This window comes from Hypanus sabinus, chromosome 6, assembly GCF_030144855.1.
Source record: "Hypanus sabinus isolate sHypSab1 chromosome 6, sHypSab1.hap1, whole genome shotgun sequence".
In the NCBI taxonomy this organism is placed as follows: domain Eukaryota; kingdom Metazoa; phylum Chordata; class Chondrichthyes; order Myliobatiformes; family Dasyatidae; genus Hypanus; species Hypanus sabinus.
In genome coordinates, this window is record NC_082711.1 from 150,122,865 (window position 1) to 150,142,562 (window position 19,698).

At 37.8% G+C, this 19,698-nt stretch overlaps 1 protein-coding gene across 9 annotated transcripts in view; it reads right to left on the reverse strand.

Annotated features, from left to right (window-relative positions):
• The window catches only part of auts2a (activator of transcription and developmental regulator AUTS2 a), a 1,137,604-nt gene that overhangs the window by 573,648 nt on the left and 544,258 nt on the right, over window positions 1-19,698 (reverse strand). For all 9 annotated transcript variants that reach the window (XM_059973178.1, XM_059973180.1, XM_059973182.1 and 6 more), the window contains one exon: window positions 19,364-19,399. In XM_059973178.1, the coding sequence (XP_059829161.1) occupies window positions 19,364-19,399 (36 nt within the window). The remainder of the gene's footprint in view (window positions 1-19,363; window positions 19,400-19,698) is intronic.

Sequence of the window (19,698 nt, forward strand, 5' to 3'; positions counted from 1 at the left end):
TCACTTCCTCTCAATGGAACAGAAACACCACGGGTGGTGGGTCCTGAGCTGCGCTGGCTCCCGAGGTCTGCTGGGTCCTAAGGACCACCGCACTGAATTCCCTGGGTCCTAAACTCCACCGTACTGAGACAGGTTAAGTGGGACAAGTGGGGGGCTGTGCTGGGTTTGGGTATTTGATCCTCCACAATATTCAGCGTGGGAATTTAAACTGGAGGTGGCAGTGTTTTTTTTTACAAGGTTGAGTTGCGAGCTTGACATCAACCTGGCATGGATGGCACACGAGTCACTGGATCGACATCCACCCGGCACAGGAGCGGTCTGTCACTAAATCAAACTTGGGAACCTCTGTTCTCCAGCCCGGCGCTGATTTCACTGCACCACCAGCCAACCGGAACTAGGGGCGGGGTCAGGGTGAATCTTACTAGGAAAAATTTAAGCCAAATACAAAGTTAAACACTCAACACAGTGTCTTAAAATGGCAGACGGCATCACGATCCGACTTAAAATGGCAGATGGCGTCGCGATCTGAATTAAAATGGCGGACGGCGTTCTCCTTCCTCGGTTCGTAAGTACGAGTTGTCCGTAAGTCGGACGTTCGTAACTTGGGGACCACCTGTAATAGGTTGGAGAAGAAGCAGGTTTGGAAATAGTAGAGTTGAAAGTGTTGAGAAGTTTTGAAAAGTAGAGCAAAGACATAATAATTATTAATCCAGAAGTACATCCCAGTACTTTGGAATATCTTAAATGGCATCTGTGCCAAAGGTTAAGCCAGGGTCAGTAGCAAGATACAGCAGATCAGTTTGAATCAGTATGCATTTTAACATATATCAGTGCAGCATTATGCTGACTGCAAATCAGGAATTATTGCATATTCAAAGCCTCTTTTCTTCTCATACTAGCAAGAACTGCAGACAAAGAGGACAGCATCTGTGAGCATGCTGTTCCTATTGTCTGCCCATCACCTATGATACTATGCATGAGCCATGAGACTTTGAAATAGATGGTACATTTATGGGATTTCCCGTGGTGTTGACAAAAGGCTTGAGGACAAATACTAATTTGGACATGAAGAGGGATTTACAGCTGGTGGAAGATGAATGACTTTGTTAGTACAAAAACAGCCTCAATTAAATGATGTACTTTCAAATATATTGATCTTACTGTTTCAAATTATGACTAAAGCTGATCAAATCCAAAGGCATTTTTACATTTGAAACAAAATACCACAACTATAAAACAAAATCAGAACAGGTAGTTCTGTATCAAAGAAAATAAACTGTCAATTAGTTCACTCAGGTATCTAGGTCATATGCCTAATGTGACTTAAGTCATAGAAATTATGGTCGGTGGTAATCAACAACACTTCCCACTGACTTTGAAGGGAATCTGCTACAAAAACCTAAAAAGTCTACTAGATGGTCTCCTTTATCCTTATCATTGGTTGGTCGGATTAATGCTGTTAAAATGATGATTTTACCGAAATTTTTATATTTATTTCAAGCCTTACCAATTTTTATTCCTAAGTCTTTTTTTGATAGCATTGATTCAAAAATTTCCTCATTTGTGTGGCAAAATAAAAACCCCAGATTAAGTAAAAGACAGTTAAGAAATCTAAAAAAGATGGTGGTTTAGCTTTACCCAATTTTAGATTTTACTATTGGGCGAATAATATTCGGAATTTATTATACTGGAAATTAGATTTAGATTTACCATTGTGCCCACAGTGGGTAAATTTAGAATGTAACGCTACACAAGGATATTCTTTATTTTCTGTTCTTGGCTCTTCTCTCCCTGTTGACTTAACTAAACTTAATAAACAGATATCTAACCCTATTGACAAACATACATTACGAATTTGGTTTCAATTTCGTAAATTTTTTACTCTAAAAAACTTTGTTCTTGATAGCCCTATCTTACTTAATTTTTTTTTTAAACCCTCTTTAACAGATCAAGCTTTTAGTATATGGAAAAGGAAAGGTATAATATGTTTTCGTGATCTTTTTTCTGAAGGTAGTTTGATGTCTTTTGATCAACTTTCTAACAAATTTAAATTACCTAAATCTAATTTTTTTAGATACTTACAAATTAGAAACTTTTTATATAAAGTTTTACCATCCTTCCCTAATTCAACTTTGATCGATTTTTCAGATATGATTTTTACTTTAAATCCCTGTCAGAAGAGATTAGTGGCTCTTATTTATAATATGATTATGAAGGTACAACCAGAGATATCAGGTAGAATTAAACAGGAATGGGAAAAAGAACTTCAATACAATATTTCAACGGAAAAATGGGAAAAATTTTTACAAATGGTTAATTCGTCTTCTATATGTGCTAAACATGCTTTAGTACAATTTAAGGTTGTACATAGAGCTCATATGTCTAAAGATAAGCTTGCTCGGTTTTATTCTCATGTTAATCCTCAATGTGACAGATGTCATTTAGATGTGGCTTCATTGACCCATATGTTTTGGTCATGTCCTACTTTACATAATTATTGGAAGGACATACTTGCTACCATTTCCTCAATTTGGAATATTGATTTACAACCTCATTTTATCACTGCAATTTTTGGTATTCCAAATGAAGATGATAGTTGATTCTCTCCTCCAATTAGACGAATGATCGCCTTTGTAACATTAATGGCCAGGAGATCTATATTACAAAATTGGAAAGAAGTAAATCCTCCTACCACATTTCAATGGTTTTCTCAAACTATTTCTTGCTTAAGTTTAGAAAAAATTAGAAGTACTATTTTTGATTCATCAATTAAATTTGAAGAAACTTGGGGACCGTTCATTCGACACTTTCACATGAATTAATTTGACTTCTTCCAGACCTTTACTCTTATTATTCTTGTTCTGGTGTGGAGTTCCGGAGTTTTTTGACACTATCATATACTTATAAACTATTATTATTGCCCATGTTAGTTTAGGTTTAGTTTTTTTTATTATTTCTTTAAATATACATTTTTCTTATATTTTACATTTTTTTCTTTTTCTTTTGATGATTATTTTTAATCTTTTCATGTATAATCAATATAGATTAGATTGATATTGTATGATCCTTTTTCGCTGATAGTTTAATAAGATATTGTTATCTTGTTATCAACTCAATTTCAAATCTATTGTATTCATAACATATGTAATATTATTATGTTATTTTTTTTTAAATTAATAAAAAGATTGAAAAAGAAAAATCTAAAAAGTCTTTTGAGCTGTACAATGCACACTTTCTATCCCTATTGGCTGGCTAATATGACATCATCAAATTATCTCACTAGACAATCAAACAAGTTGCAAAACAGTTAACAACTTCTCAGTAACCTAATTGTATTTATTTATTAAAATTTTGAATAAAAAGTGGAACATATAAATGAACAACACAGATGCTGATAAACACTAAAAATGAAATTTCATGTTTTCAAGTATTCATGTGAGAAAACTGTAATGTACACACATTATAAGGCCAGATCTTGCCAAGCCCTCAATAGTGTGGTGTGATCTCATTCAAACAGATAGCTATGTGGAGGATTTCAGGGTATTTTACAGTGAAACAGTTACTGGTACTGCAAACTCTAGACTGATAACATTTTTATGTAAACTATGAAGACTTCATCACCAACTATAAATTAATTATCCTATTTAGTTATGTTAATTAGATTCAGAACAGAATAAACAGGTATCTCATTGTAAAGTTATAAGAGAGGTATACATTAGCAGAAATAAAGAAATATCCATGGTTATGTAATTTTTGGTTGGCAGATCCTTGCTGGTAATATGGTCTTGCCTAATCACATTGCCCATTTAATTTTCCACAACTTTAAAAAAAAAACATGCATTGACCTCTAGGGACAAGAACCGGAGACCTAAAGGAACAATGACAGGAGACATAATGTGTCGAGAATTACTGATTGTCAGGAAATTTTGACGCCACTACCTCAAAACTTTTCCAAGTGACATCCATTTTCTGCATTGCAGAGTTGATGCCTGTATTGTGAGGTAGTGGGGTCTCAGTACAAAGAAATGGATAAACACAAGAAATTCTGCAGATGCTGGAAATCCAAAGCAACACACACAAAATGCTGGAGGAACTCAGCAGGTCAGGCAGCATCCATGGAAATGAATAAATAACCAAATCCCTTTTTCAAGACTGCACTTGTAGATGTTTAATGCTTCACTATGTGCCTGAGGTAATGCTTAGACTGTGCTACTAACTACAAACAAATTAATAGATTACTTTTTCCATGTAATAAACACAAAAAGAAACCAAAAGGGCAGATCAGAAAACATTGTGTAACTGATTTATGCATGCACTGTTAGATGACTAACTGTATCCATGGAATCCATTCCTTTCAAATCCAGGCAGCAACAGAAAAATTTACAAGCCATCTGCAGTACACAAAGTAATTCATGGACTCAAAATCAATACCCTGCTAAGTGCATGTTACAGCAGTGTTATAAGCAGCTATTAAGTCCTTTGGAAAAATCAATTTATGATGCCTGAAGCCTTAAAACCTTAGACTTCTGATTCAGATTAACCTTTCATTATTTTTAACACCAGTATATCTTCGACCACAATGTGGAAAAGATATATGGAATGCGGTGTCAAGTTACTGAAAGCGTTCAGTAATGTATAAAGAGCATTCACATAATTTTATTTCTAATATATTCTACCAGTGCTCCTGAATCAGAGGATTTGTTGCTCTTTTACTATAATGGTACTTCTCATAAAGTATATTGGTGAAGATGTTAGAAGTAGTGTGATATTTACAAGAAGTAAATGCTGAACGCATAGTTCTTTAGTGATGTTATGAATAACCTTCCTTCGAGGTAAATTTAATTAATTGCATTGTATTTGTCTTTATGGACGAAAGGCTCCAGTGTGTACAAGGGCAAGAATTAACCAAGCTTGTTCAATAAACCCTGCTAATTCTGTTAATTCAGTGTACGGTCAGAAGCTACAAAGTCTATATTGACATCCCTTCCACCCAGTCTGAAGCTGACAGAAATTTGCCTTTGATTATTAGCACTAAACACATATACAAATTTGGTCACCATCTATACTCACTTCCCACATATTCAGTTTTAAAAATTTATTACAGAATTCAATTTCATAATGTAAGACAATGGCAGCTTAGGATCAAATGTATAGTACTCCTAAAACAAGAGAAACTTTTCTCTCCAGGTTTGTGATTAATCTCTGCAGTATCAAAATGAAAACAAAGCAATGATGGTTTAATCTTATCTTGCATAAAATTCAATATATCTGTACTTTACCTAAAATTGTCTTAGGTCAGTGGTACTGAATACACAGTTATACCAGTGTGTTGCATTCTGCTTCCAAAATTCATTCATACTGACTGGGGGTGAATTTCTTCACAATTATCTTCGTACTACACTGATGGAAAATAAATACATCCATCAGACAGCGAGCATCACTTCTCAGACAGTCCCTCAAGGTTTAGGTTGACTTGCTTCCATTCGTGTTATATGGGCTTTGAGGAACAGGTGAGGCAATTGTGCTGAGAAGAGAATCTCCCACAGATGAAGCCGAAGGCATCACTTGCGAGGAGATAACTGTCCTCCCAAAGCAAGGACTCGAGATTCACAATACCATTTTAATGGCCCGTCTTCAATGTAAACTATTGCAGATTAGGGATTAACAAGAGTAGTGGGACTTTGAACACACCCTTGAATATTTTCCTCCGTCAATCTCTTCTCATAATAGAGCTTGGAATAGAGTGCCTGTTTTGGGAATCCAGTGTTCTACAGGTGAAGGTCATGGCTTGCTCAGTGTAGCCAACTTGGGTGTAGCTAGGACCTTGAAGTTGGGGATGTTGGCTGGAGAGAGGACATTGATGAACTAGAGAAAATCTGCTAACACTGGAAATCCGAGCAACACACACAAAATGCTGGAGGAACTCAGCAGGCCAGGCAGCATCTATGGAAAAAGAGTACCGGTAATTGACTCAAGAGACAAGAGTCTATGAGAAGACACTGATGCTTGGTTTTCCTTCCAGAAAACTCAGGAGGATTTTGTGGTGAGTGCTGCGACAACACTAAGGTGCCCGCTGTAGGTAGACTAGGTCTCATTCTTGGGAGAACATCTGTTTTGCTTTGATGTTCAGATATCCATTTCCTCATTTGACCAAAGGTAGTGATAGAGTACTGAAGCTGATAATGAGTTTCATCACAAATATCTGCCTTCTCTGAGGATTGGCTCCCCACATAATGGAAGTGGTCAGCACTTTCCAACAATTCACTTGGTACATTTATTGCCAGAGGACAATCTAGTACTGTGATATTTGTCTTTACGTTACCTATTTATTTTATAATTCAGAGCACTTGGTGTGTTTTGCACTGTATTACAAAACAAGAAATTTTGCTACATAAACCTGATTCGGATTCTGATTCAGGTTGGCTGGAGACCTCAAAGCTCTCATAATTGTGATCACCTAGGGAGGAGACATCAGACTGCGGGAACTTCACAGCACTCCCCTTGCTCTCTGCCAGAAAGAAGGACATCACCAGCATTCTCCCCAACCATCACCTCGCAGTGAACAAACCAATGGACAGCTTGCATTCCATTATTCTGTGGGCACAGTGGATGTTCTGTACAATGCAACAAGCAGCATCAGGAATTGAAAAACTATTGACTTCCAGCAAACTGTCCAAGTCTGTGTAGAGTACCAACTAGCTTTTTTCACCCAAAAAAATCTATCACAACAGAACCTCAGCATCATGAAAACAAAACCTTACTTTATGCTGGTGTGCTTGTCAGATCAAATTCTGGAGCTGTCATCTCTGATAGTCCACTAAGCACACAGACAATCTGTGACTATTCTTTTAGATAGTAATATGTCATTCTAAGGCTGTAGGTATGATGAGTTCTGCAGGTTCTCAAGTGCATTGTGGATGAAGAAAGGAAGCCAACTAACATTGGCAAGTGGCCATATGTTCCTCCCTACTGATCCTTGGTTCCCCAGGGAGTTCTGGTGCTGTAAAGGATGAAAGAGTGTGGAATTTGATAGCTTCTCAGCCAGACAAGGCTGGGCAGCTTGAAAAAGCAAGGTAATCAGGTGATCAAAAGAGCCATATTTCTGAAGTAAATACTGACAGCATTGAAATACAAGGCAGTTGTTGGAGAGTTTAGGAAAAGGACTGGTACTCAGAAATATTTATTAAGAATTGAAGAACTGGTTTTATAATTTGCTGATCTGATTTTTGTTGATACCAAACTCCTTAAAATTGGGAAAAAAAACAAACATACTGTTTTATGAACTTCCATCTTTTGCTGAGAAAATTCTACTTTCTCATCTTAACCACATAGTCTTTGCAAGTCAGAATGCACGCCAAGCATTTTTGAACTCCCTTCTACCCAACACAAACCTTCCTTTAGTTCTTTCCTCCAGATTCTCTTTCCCTACCAATGCATTGTTTAAATCAAGTAACGTCTCAGACATAACCTAGCTACCTGACTTGATTGAAATACTACTCTTTTTTTCTCCACAGCTGTTGCTTACACTGCTAAGAGTTTTCACATTTCATATTTCTAGCATCCCCAATATTTTTTGCACCATTATATATAGATTATGGCTATTTTAACTCTTGTCAGTTACTAGTTGTTATGAAGGTTACCATTACTGACAGAAAAAAAGGAAGAAAAATAAGTATAATTAATTGGAGACAATTTCACATTCATATGTTAGTGAGAGATAAAACAGACTTAAATAGATTTGACCAAGATGAACACATTTTATATTAAAGTGCTGAGAAAGTGGATTTATGCAGCTTAAATAGTTTCTTTGTACTAATTTCTTTTCTCCAATGATTAAATTATGCAGTTAAATTCTCACTTTGATATACATTTGCTATAAAACTTTAAATAGTTAAATCAATACACCAGAGCATTGTCTCAGCCAAAACCTTATGAGGTTCCTGTTACACATCAATTTCACAACTGTCCCATCATTAACAGAAACAAAGGTTTCATTCACAAAGCTTGAACAAGATTATAAAATGCTATACATCTCCCACAACTCACATGCTGTACATCAAACATATATTTTGTTGTCAACCACTTCACCTCTTCTGTAAATAGGATTGTTTCATTTCTATACCCGCTACATTTCATACAAACCACAAACAGTGAGAAGAGATTCCATTGAGGTATGCATGACAGAATGGGTTCAGATAAGGTAAATAAATAGATCAATTCCCATTAAGGGATGGTTGAAGAACCCAGGATGTAGATTCAAAAACTACAAGGAAAATATGAGGAGAACATTATATTATCAGAGATTGGTTGAGGAGCTCACTGCTTCTACAAGCTTTTAAACTGAGGACTTGAAGGAAAATCATTTGCATAATAACAGAAGATGATCAGCACATGATGACCACCTTCTAGTGAGATTAATGGTGGATTTAATGAACAGAATGGTCTCCTTCTTTCTGTGACGATTCATTGATTTCACTCCCCCAATTGTGGAAGCAACAGAAACAGAATCAGAAGGGTGGTACAATAGAATAGTGGGTAGCACAATGCAAGACAGAACAGGCTACCTGGGTTCAATTCCCTGGGATCAGGGCAAATTCAGCTCAAAGGGCCAGAAGGGCCTACTCCTCGATGTACCTCAGTAAATAAATAAATCATAGTCATAGTGAGTTAAAGCATAGAAACAGGATCTTCAGCCCACTGTGTCTGCCCCAACATTAACTGCTCAACTGCATGAATCTCCATTTATATTTAAACTCTAGATTCTGCCACTCACCTTCAAACAAGCGGCGATGAGTGAACCGGCCAGCCCACGTGCCTTTGGGATGTGGGAGGAAACTGCAGCACCCACAAAGAGACCGTGCAAGCTCCACACTGACAGCACCCAAGGTCAAGATTGAAACCAGACCATCGTAGCTCCAGTGCGCAGCCCTAAGTCATTAATGTTCCTTCCTATATCACTATTTAGTTTAAAGATGCCAGCAAATGGTGATGTTGGATCTCTATCTAATTTCTCATCCTTAGGGTTCTTCTGGGAGTCAAAAATGGTGAGCAGTCTTAGCTCCAAGGTTACAGTTTATTTTAGAGTACAAACAAACATACAAATACTAATCAAACTAAATAAAGAGCTGAGAAACAATGCTAAGAGAGGAATTAATACTAAGGAGTGTAAGACAAAGGAATAAAAGAAGGGCCTTCTCAAAAATATGTCAATTTTAGCTAACATAAAGAAAATTCCTTGGATAGAGATGAATTATTTAATAGGCTATACAATTAAAACAATTAGATCACATGGGTAACATGCTAATACCTAGGCAATGAGAAATGAGTAGGTGATAAACTATTTGTTTAGCTGCTATACCACTTTCTGTCAATGAATGGGAAAAATACATGAGTTTGTTAAAAAGTATAAACCTTATCAAAAGCATTATTTAAAAAAAGACAGTAGTTTCCCCACAGCGGACCTCTGTTCTGGGTCAATGAGAGATTGAAGCCATCTTTATCCCAGTTCGACACAATGTTCCTGAAGCGCACTCTCCAGAGTACTCAATAACCTTATTACCATCATACTCATTTTCAATTCCCTTTCTGTACACACACATTTCCAAGGTATTTTGCAATCCCACCATTTCTCTGTACTCCACAAGTTGGGGCCAAACCATGTCTTGTTATGATTGATCAGCACCAAGAGATTGGAAATAAATAATAAAGTTAAACATTACTGAAAGGTTATGGATGATATTTTACTGTGTTTTGGATGAAATATATCCTGGACTTTGTAGTGACATCTGAATACAATATAATAAAGATTCCAAAGGATATTGAATTAAATAACATGCCACATAATTAAAGTCAGATCTTAGAATTATTCTTGAGATACACAAAATGAGTCAGGATTTCAGCTTTAGGTATGAGTGAAATAAAGGAAAAATACCATGCTTTTTAAAGAGTCAACTGCATATCACTACCTCCTGATGTAGCCAGTAAATGAAAACATCAGGAACCAAACCACAAAACAGATTGTTAAAGCTGTGACTGACTTCCAGATAGAAAGTTTCTTTGGTTTGTTCTCAAGATCAACAAAGCCATAATTACTGCCATCCTTTAGGAGGTGGCTGTGGAATTTCTCCTCGAACCACCAGACGCCTTGTGATGATGGGGTTTGAGTGGTGGCTGGGGAGCAACTTCTATGGCAGTGATCCTACAAAAGTAACAGAGTGGTGACCTGTGTCCGTATCAGGATGATCTGCGACATGTGGAGGAACTTAGAACACAATGATCTTGGCTTTAAGTATCTTCAATAGGGCAAGTCAATGTTGTCAGTGTAATCTTAGGGAATTGGTGCATTAATAATAATATTGCAATTATATATCAATGTTATATTATTATTAATATTAATAAATAATAATAGAAACTAAAAGTTTCTTCCCATACATAATGAGTAAAAGAGAGGGGAAAAGCGGGTATCAGACCACTAAAAAATGACTCTGGTGAAATAATAATGCAGAACAAAGAAATAGTGGATGAACCAAATAAATACTTTGCATCAAAGTATTCAAAATACTTTGAAGGACAATCACAATTGTCCTTCACCGTGGAGGACAATAGTAACATGACAGAAATTCAAAAGAAGTGGGGGGGGGGGGGTGCAGAATGAGTGTAGTTGTTATTACTAAGGAGAAGATATCTGGCAAGCATTAAGGTCCATAATTGGCTAAATCACCTGGATTGGACTGACTGCATCCCAGGGATCTGAAAGTGGATCTGAAAGCTGAAGAGTTTGTGGAGCCATTAATAAAAAGTTTACACGAATCACTAGAGTCATGAATATTTCCAGAGGTCTGGCAAATAGAAAATGTCAGTCTATACAGGGAGTGAGGCAAACAATAGGAAATTATAGGCCTGACTTCAGTGATAGTTAAGATTTTACAGTTTATTTTTAAGGATAAGTTTTCTGAGAGTTTGGACATGCATGTTAAAGGGAGAACTTGCCTGTCAAATTTGTTGTAACTCTGTCAAGAAATAACACGTAGGATAGACAAGAGAGAGTTACTGGATGTTATCTACTCGGATTTTCAGGAGGACTTTCACAAGGTGCCGCATATAAAGCTGCTAAATAAGATAGGAGCCCATGGTTATACAGCAAAGGTATCAGCATGGATAGACTGCCAGAAAGCAAAGAGTGGGAATAAAGGAAGCCTTTTCTCGTTGGCTGCCATTGACTAGTGGTTTTCCCCACTAGTCAGTTTTGGGTCCACTATTTTTCCTGTTCTAAGTTAATGATCTGGATGATGGAATTGATAAGTTTGTGGCCAGGTTTGCAGACAATCCGAAGATTGGTGGAGGGGCAGGAAGTGCTGAGGAAGCAGGGAATCTGCAGAAAGACTTGGGCAGATTGGAAGAATGTGCAAAGAAGTCGCCGATGGAATACAGTGAAGGGAAGAGTATGCCTATGCCTTTTGGTAGACGGGATAAAGGCATAACTGTTTTCTAAATAGGATGAAATTCCAAAAGCAGTGGTGCAAAGAGATTTGGGAGCCATCATGAAAGATGCCCTTAAGGTTAACTTGGAGGCTAAGTCTGTGGTAAGGAAGGCAAATGCTACACCAGCATTCACTTCGAGAGGACTAGAATATAAAAACAAGGATGTAATGCTGAGGCTTTAGAAGGCAGCAGTCAGACTACATTTGGAATATTGTAAGTAGTTTTGAGCTTGATATCTAAGAGGGGATGTGCGGGTGTTGAAGGAAGTCCTTAAGAGATTTATGAGAATGACTCCAGGGATGAAAGTGTTAATACATGAGGAATGTTTGATAGCTCTAGGCCTGTATGTGCTGGGGTTTAGAAGTATGAGGAGGAATCTTACTGAAATATACTAAATATTGAACGGCCTGGATCAAGTGGGCATGCCAAGGATCTATGCAGCAGTGGCAGAGTGCTGGACTGCAGAGTACAGCATCAGAATAAGAGGATGTACCTTGAGAACGGAGAGGAATTTCTTCGGCCAGATGGTGGTGAATCTGTGGAATCCATTGCCATAGGCAGCTGAGGATGGGAGGTCATTGTGTATTTTAAAGTAAAGGTTGGTAAGTTCATGACTACTGAGGTTGTCAAGGTTACGGAGTGAGTGCAGGAGACTAGGGTTGACAGGGTCTAATAAACAAGTGGTGGAGCCATAAACAATAGCAGAGTAATGCCTAATCCTGCTCTTATGCATTATGATCTTATGGTCATTTTCCTTGTAGATCTTAGACATGGTGTTCTGGTTATGAAGGAGCAAGTGTATGGGAAGGAAAATAAATGGATGGAACTGTGGTATGTTGGCTTTCCTAACCTAGTTCCCCTTCAGTGCTCTATCTGGTTGGTTTCCAATATATTGTTCAGGTCTACGTGTGGTATTCATAACAGTACCTTCACAGCAGTTGAGCTAATGGCAACTGTATGGTCTCTTCTAGGAAAGGTGGTCTAGAATGTCAAAGCCACAAAATACTTGGCTTTGTCAGCCAATAAAGCAAGGACAGTGCAGTGCTGCTCTTTCACCTGCTTACAGACTCTATTGGTCTATACAGGTGACCCTTTGCATTACAGCTATATGTCACTTGCAATTGTTTGACCAGTGACTCAATATGTGACCCCTTCTGTCTACTACTACATCCACACTACATTACTTGTTCGATGACAATTCAAGACGAAATACTTCTAAACCACTATAAGTAAAACGCCACAACATATACATAGGACTTTGTTGCTGAAAGTGCTCTTATGCACAAAGCTACTGAGAGGGTTACTAAGACAGGTAAATAAAAGCATGGCCAAAGATATTTTTTTTTGAAGGAGTATCTTAAGAAAGGAATAATAGAAAATTGTTGAATTTCAGGGAGAGCAAAACAACACAGATTTGCTTTTTATTTCCATCAAATGGATGCTGCCCTTTTCAGTTTTCCAGCTGACTTGGACAATTTTCTTCAGTGAGCTCCTGGTGAAATCCACACCAGAAGCTCATGTTTAATGCATCAAGAACCTGATCTAACATTACAGGATGAGGACAGAATATGCTATGCATAGTGAACAGTGAAGATACTACATCAACAAAAATACTTCAATGAACAGATCTGCCTTAAAGTGCCTGCTTGCCAGTTCTGTGGCCACCATAAATAGCGCAGGGTAACTGCAGGTCACAGTGGGTATCAAGTTCTGAACTGGACCGAGCTGCCTCTCCTGCCACATCACTAATGGTCTGCCCCTTTGTAGAATTTTTGCCTCCAGACAGATGTCATCAGTTGATCATGACTACCATACTAACGGGATCTTCCTCAAAGAATGACAGTTGGCTGAAGGCTGTGTCTCTCAACCCAAGAGTGTGATCAACCACTAATCAATGGAGTATGTATATAGACTGACCCTACCTTTGATGGCACAGCAACTGTCAACTATTCAACAAAGCGCCAAGCTTCAAAGAGCCTTTCCCAATGATTATTTACATTTTGGAGTGACAGGAATGTGAATTCTATTGTTAGGATCAAACATATAATTTAACTCTAAGAAAATATGCTTTTAATAAATGTCCAAACTTATATTGTTGAAATATAACAAGCAAGGCACAGCTGCTTTCTATTTTCTCCATATGGTTTACAAGAAAACGTGGATTGTGTTGTAAGTCGGCTGATTTCCAAAGCAACTTATCCTTCGTAACAAAAACTTTCTTAACTGCTTCCAAAAATTTTCCAAACCAGAATAAAGATTTGCTTAAAAAGCCATAGAGAGTTCTTGTTTTGAAATAGTAACAATAGATGGCTCTACATTTTGGTGCTTCTAATGTAAAAACAGTGAGAAATAATACTCTCTTTGTGCAATAGGGCAACCTTCTTGGGAAAACAAAATTCCACTGAGATGCAGAGAGACTAGATTGAACAGTTCTGGCCAGCTTTCAACAGGTTCCAGTTTAAATTAGTTACTTCAAAAACAGTTTATATCAAGCTCAGTTGCTTCAACTGGTATCAATCAAGACTAGTTTAAACCAGTTACATTAATGAAATAAACTTCTATGAAATTATACTCCATCACATGCATAAATATATAGAGTAACACGTCTTTCACTAATTTATTAAAGTCTTGGAAAAGTAATACACCATCTGATGTGGTGCAGAAGTGCACATGCTGGGACATTAGTGATCAGTTCTAGACCCTAAAAACAGCAGTGATCTCTGATTGCCTTTAGAAGTACAGTATTCCCCACCTGATAGTCAGGGGATTACTATTTTCAACTGGTATTCTGCAACATGAACTTTGGAAGATTGTCCAAAAACAGATTTTTCTTTTTTTACCCATCTCTCTCAGGATTCTAGTAGAATCTCCTGCCATGTTCTTACTAATCATGGAAGAGGAGGTTACATCTGCCCATGAACTGAAATGTGGCTTGCACACAAGACCACGGTAAGATTGACTCCAGATGAGGTGGGGTGGGGTGAGACATAGTTTAATCTTGTAAAAGCAAATAAATAACTCATCAAGCTTCACGTTTGAGTTCTCCATTTTGGACAATATCGAATTGAGACAGAACTGTGAATGACCTGGACATTCTGAACTTGCTGTAGAATAGGCAACAATCTAGGTGAACAGTTGCTATCATGATCCTCCTACCACCTGTTCTCAGCCACTACCGCCCTCCCTCTTCTTCATTACACACACAAGACCCAGTGTCAGTTGAAATCAGATCTGGTTAAGGGCACAGAGGAGGTTGGCAACTTGGATGATGTATCTGAAATCTATCACAGAACAGTTCAAATGTGGCAGTGTTAGGAAGGGTGGAGGGAGAAGAGAAGACTTGAAGGAGGGGGAAATAAATTGGAAAGATCACTAATTTATTCATTTGAAATTATTTACAAGAGTGCTATTATCATGAATACTCAACATCTGCTTAAATACAGTAAGTAACAAGTCAATGGCAGGTTTGGATTTTGCCATGAATCCTTTGAACTAGTATGCAGTGCACACAATTATAAAGCTTAATCAAATCCTTCACTTAATTTCAGCTACACTGAATCCTGAAAGGATAGCCACCAAGGGAAGTAATCCGACTGTACAAGCTATTGGGAATTAGGCTAAGCGAACTCTAAAATGTTAAATCTCTTCTTAAATATCTGTAACCATTGGGAACATCAGATTAACTGTGATTTCACCTTCTTGAGTTTAAATTGAGATCTTTGGACAGGCTCCAGATATGGTGCAAGCAGGGAATGATTACTTTAGTTACGGCTTAAAGTGGCTTTCTTCAGAGCAGACAATTTTTGCTGCCTGGGAAGGCCTGGATGACAAAGTCAAGCATCTGTCTCTCAGGCCACTGTGGCACACACTCAGGAGTTAGGTTCTGCTTACGGAAGTAAATGTATAATTTGGGGCAGGAACCTTTGGGATTTCAACCAATTCATTGCACCACCATTTCAGCCCAATGAAAGATAACACTAAGTTATGAATTTGTGATAGTTTAGTTAGGCCTTGATGCAAGATCAAATAAATTTTAAACCAGAGGGTACATAAGAGCAAGAAAGATCTCATAAACTATCTGACTGTCCTTAATCTTTAATTCTGAAAAATATGCCCAGGTTATGTAAATTTTATACAGTTCTTAACTATGTTCCCATTATCTCTCTCATGTGAATGAAAATGAAGCAGAAAGTATGAATGAGAGTGCAGCAGGCGATACTGAAAGGAGCCAAACATCTTCATTACATATATGAATAAAACAAATGGAGTTGAAGGAAGAATGCAGCTTATTGGGGCAGAGAATTGTTTGTATTGACTGAGGTTCTGTGTTAAGAGTTTATTCACTACAGCCAATAAACAGGAGGAAGCAGCACAGAAACTGGACTGGAAAAAGTACAAAGTAGATCATAGGCAGGACAGCAGGTTTAAAAGAAAATCAATCAAGATGCTGCCCAGCTAGGTTGCTGAGGGTTCCGGCCGCAACTTCTAATTGCCTCAGGTCTGTGAATAACAATAGGAGATGAAGTATTGCACTCCTGTTTAAAAAGAGACTATATGCTCTCTTCAGCATTAGAGCAGAATTTGGCCATTCAGCCCCTCAAATCTGCTCTGCCATTCCATCATGGTTGATTTATTATTCCTCCCAATCCCATTCTCTTGCCTTCTCTCTGCAACCTTTGATGCCACTAGAAAACAAGAACCCATCAAATCCCAATATTCCTCATGACTTGGCCTCCACAGCCATCTGTGGAAATCAATTCCACAGATTCACCACACTCTGGCTAAAGAAGTTCTTCCTCATCTCTTTTCTAAAGGGATATCTTTCTATTTTGAGGCTGTGCCCTCTGGTCATGGACTCCCCCTCAATAGGAAACATCCCACCTCATTCTTCTAAACTCCAACAGTTGCAGAGTTATCAAATGCCCTTCACTTGTTAACCCTTCCATTACTGGGATCATTCTTGTGAATCTCCATTGGAAGTTCCTTTGTGAAGAGAATTCACCTAGGAACTTCAGGCTCGCCTGCCTAATGCAATTGAGCTTACTGATGAACTACTGTAGAGGGTTGCTCATAGAGGGGTAGAAGATGTTATAAAAATTGGACTTACAAAAGTACATTTAATAAAATAACACAGTAAGGGCAAAATAATGCTAATGATGTCAAGAGAATGTGTTTAGACAAATACAGGGCAAAAAGCAGAGAAGATGAGACCTGAATGGCTTTTTCAGACTGGATGGCATATGCTGTGACATTTTTTGAAACATAATAAATCCCTGAATTTGGTCATACAGAATACCCTCACTCTTCCCTTGCCCCACTCAGATAACACAAACCCCTCACTACCCCCATCCTTATCTTTTCTCATTCATGATTTGCCAGCTACCCTCCTCTTCTGTCCCCAGTATTACCTGATATCCATTATTCACGATGCACACGTGGGAAAGATATTTCCAACTGAAATGACTATTCAGTCACAGTGGGTCTTCAAACAAAACTCTCACCGGCCCTGCACATAAAGAGTGGCCAATATGCCTCTGCAGGCAGCAACAGTGCCTTGGCCACAGATGAGTATAACTGGCAAAGGAAGACACTCTCAATATTGTAACCAATTCTGGGTATTGTACTTGAGGATAGATATCAAGGTCACAGAGAGGATGTACTGTGGAAAGGATTTTTTTTTGTCAAAATAATACCACTAGGGATGAAAGATCTTGGTCACTTGGAGAGGTTGGAAAAGCTGGTTCGGAGCAAAAGCTGTGAACAGGAGGTCTGATGACGGGTTGCTTTATATTTATAAAATTAGAAGCTGCTTTCAACGGCAGAAGAAAAGGACTTTGATTTAAAATGAATGGCAAAAGGTCCAGTAGTGAGAAGCAGAAACAATTTTGAATGTAGTGGTGGGTTGTTATGATTGAGAAAGCACTGCCATAATAGTGGTTGAAGCAAATTTAGTGGCTTTTGAGAGAACAGTGGATATGAAGTGAAAGGGAAAGAGCAAGGCTCTGAATGGACTTCTCTTTTGAAAGAGCAAACAAAGACTAGTGGGCCAAATGTCCTTCTTCACACTGCTGCATTATTCCGTGAATGTTAATTCTCAATGACCGAATGAACTGCAGACAAATATTCATAAGTTATGACCACCTGGTTCCTTTCATTTTATTTTGTCTTTGATCTGATATATGATAAGACCTCAATGTTTTTTTTCTTTACCTTCAATGAAAAATTTTAAAGATATGCTTAAAGGCATGAATGACATCTCTCATTATGCCAATTGTTCCTGGAATGGAGATAGTTTTTGGATGAGATCCCACAAATTAGATGTGATATTTGGTCCACATATGTAATCAGAATTGGAATCAGGTTTATTATAAGAGGCAAGTGTCGTGAAATTTGTTACCTTAGCAGCAGCAGTTTAAAGAAATACATGATAATATGGAATAAATAAATAACAGTAAGTATATATCTATATGTATATTGAACAGATTTTAAATAGTGCAAAAACAGAAATAATATATTGAAAAAAAAGTGAGGTAGTGTTCGTGGGTTCAATGTCCATTTAGGAATCAGATGGCAGAGGGGAAGAAGCTGAGAGTACCTCTTTTCTGACAAACAACAAACAATTCCAGCAAAAAGAATCACTTTCTTTGAAGCATGCCATGCATTTTAAGCTTTCAAAGTGTATCACTCCAGGTAACAAAGTTATTATGAAGCAACATTAGTTGTAGGGAGCTAATAACTCCACTAAATCATTTATTACGAGAGACTGGCAAGTGTTCCAAAACAGTGTGTGGCTGTCAGAACAACAGTGATAATGACCATTGCTATTCTGTTCATTACTTTCAGCAGAAATGGATTCCAGTATTAATATAATGGCTCTTCCATTAACTTTATATGTTTATAATGATCTTTAGAGGTACAGGAGCCCCTTCACCATTACAAGCTTTAATATGCAATGACCCTTAATGCAACACAAAATTGTCTAATCCTCTCTATTAGAAAAAAACTTCAACACAGAAACATGTTATTGTACGATGTGACAGTACATTTTGAAAATATTCTAAAATGGCCAAGACTTCAGTCAACTGACAGTAACAAGGCCGCACATTCAACATTGAGGTAGGCTTCCTCAGCAGTTGTTTGGGGAGCTGTAGGCCAAATCAGAAATCCTGGCATAGCTCTATTTTGAAAACACATCGTCATGTATGAGATGCATAGATTTCCAAAATAAATTCAGCAGGATGAGAAATGTGTTCTTGTTTGTGCATTATTTGTTGTCTTACTTGACAGTGGTAATTAGCAAGCAGAAATAAAATAACATTCCCAAGCACCAGAGGAGTTTATACACACCCTGTCTTGCTGGTGTTGATACCATTTTCTTTGATTCACACCCGTCATGCAAGAATTGCTGTGCTAAATTTACCCTTTAGTACCACGATAGTCTTTTTAACCAGCTTGGCAGCATCTGCATTCTAAACTATAGCGGAGGCATGTTTCTTTAAAAAAAAGTCTGTTGAATTGTAAGTAGATTGAATAACAAGATCAGATTTGGAGTTCCAACGGAATACACTCTGCATATTAATGAGATTTCATTCCAGAAATGACACTGACAGTTTCAATATTGTTTGCCACTGGCTTCCCAATGGGGAGCAGCAAGTTAATACAATGACAATATAATTGCAATTCCTTCCTCATTAGGCAATGGAAGCCTTGCATCATTCCATGACCCTCAAGTTACCAAAGCTGCAGCATTAAATTTACTCTAGTAGTCCCCAAGGATCATTACAATTCTTTACTTGTACCTGTTTTAATACCAAACAACTGAAATGCATAATGACTTAAAAAGGAAAATGTACAGTGATTACAAATTTGCATGCATACTCACAAAATAACCAGTTCCCAAACTGGAATGAGCAGAGCTCTGCAAGAGAATACAAGAGAAGAAAGGGGAATTAGTTATCATATTTCACATTACTCTATCCTCATGAGTTCATTAGCAAACCTCGTGTGCTTTCATCATGGTGTATCAGCATTTGGGACGAACCATGTCAGCTGCTTTCAGCAAGCTTGTATGGTCTCATTTACTTCTCATATCTCTCACCAGGATTGAGAGGTAACACTTGATTTACAGAGCTCCACATCTCTGCAGCAGCTGTAATTGCCAATTTATGTGACAGGCAGCTGGGTAATGATGGCATCTTTGCCTTCTGCTGCAACTTG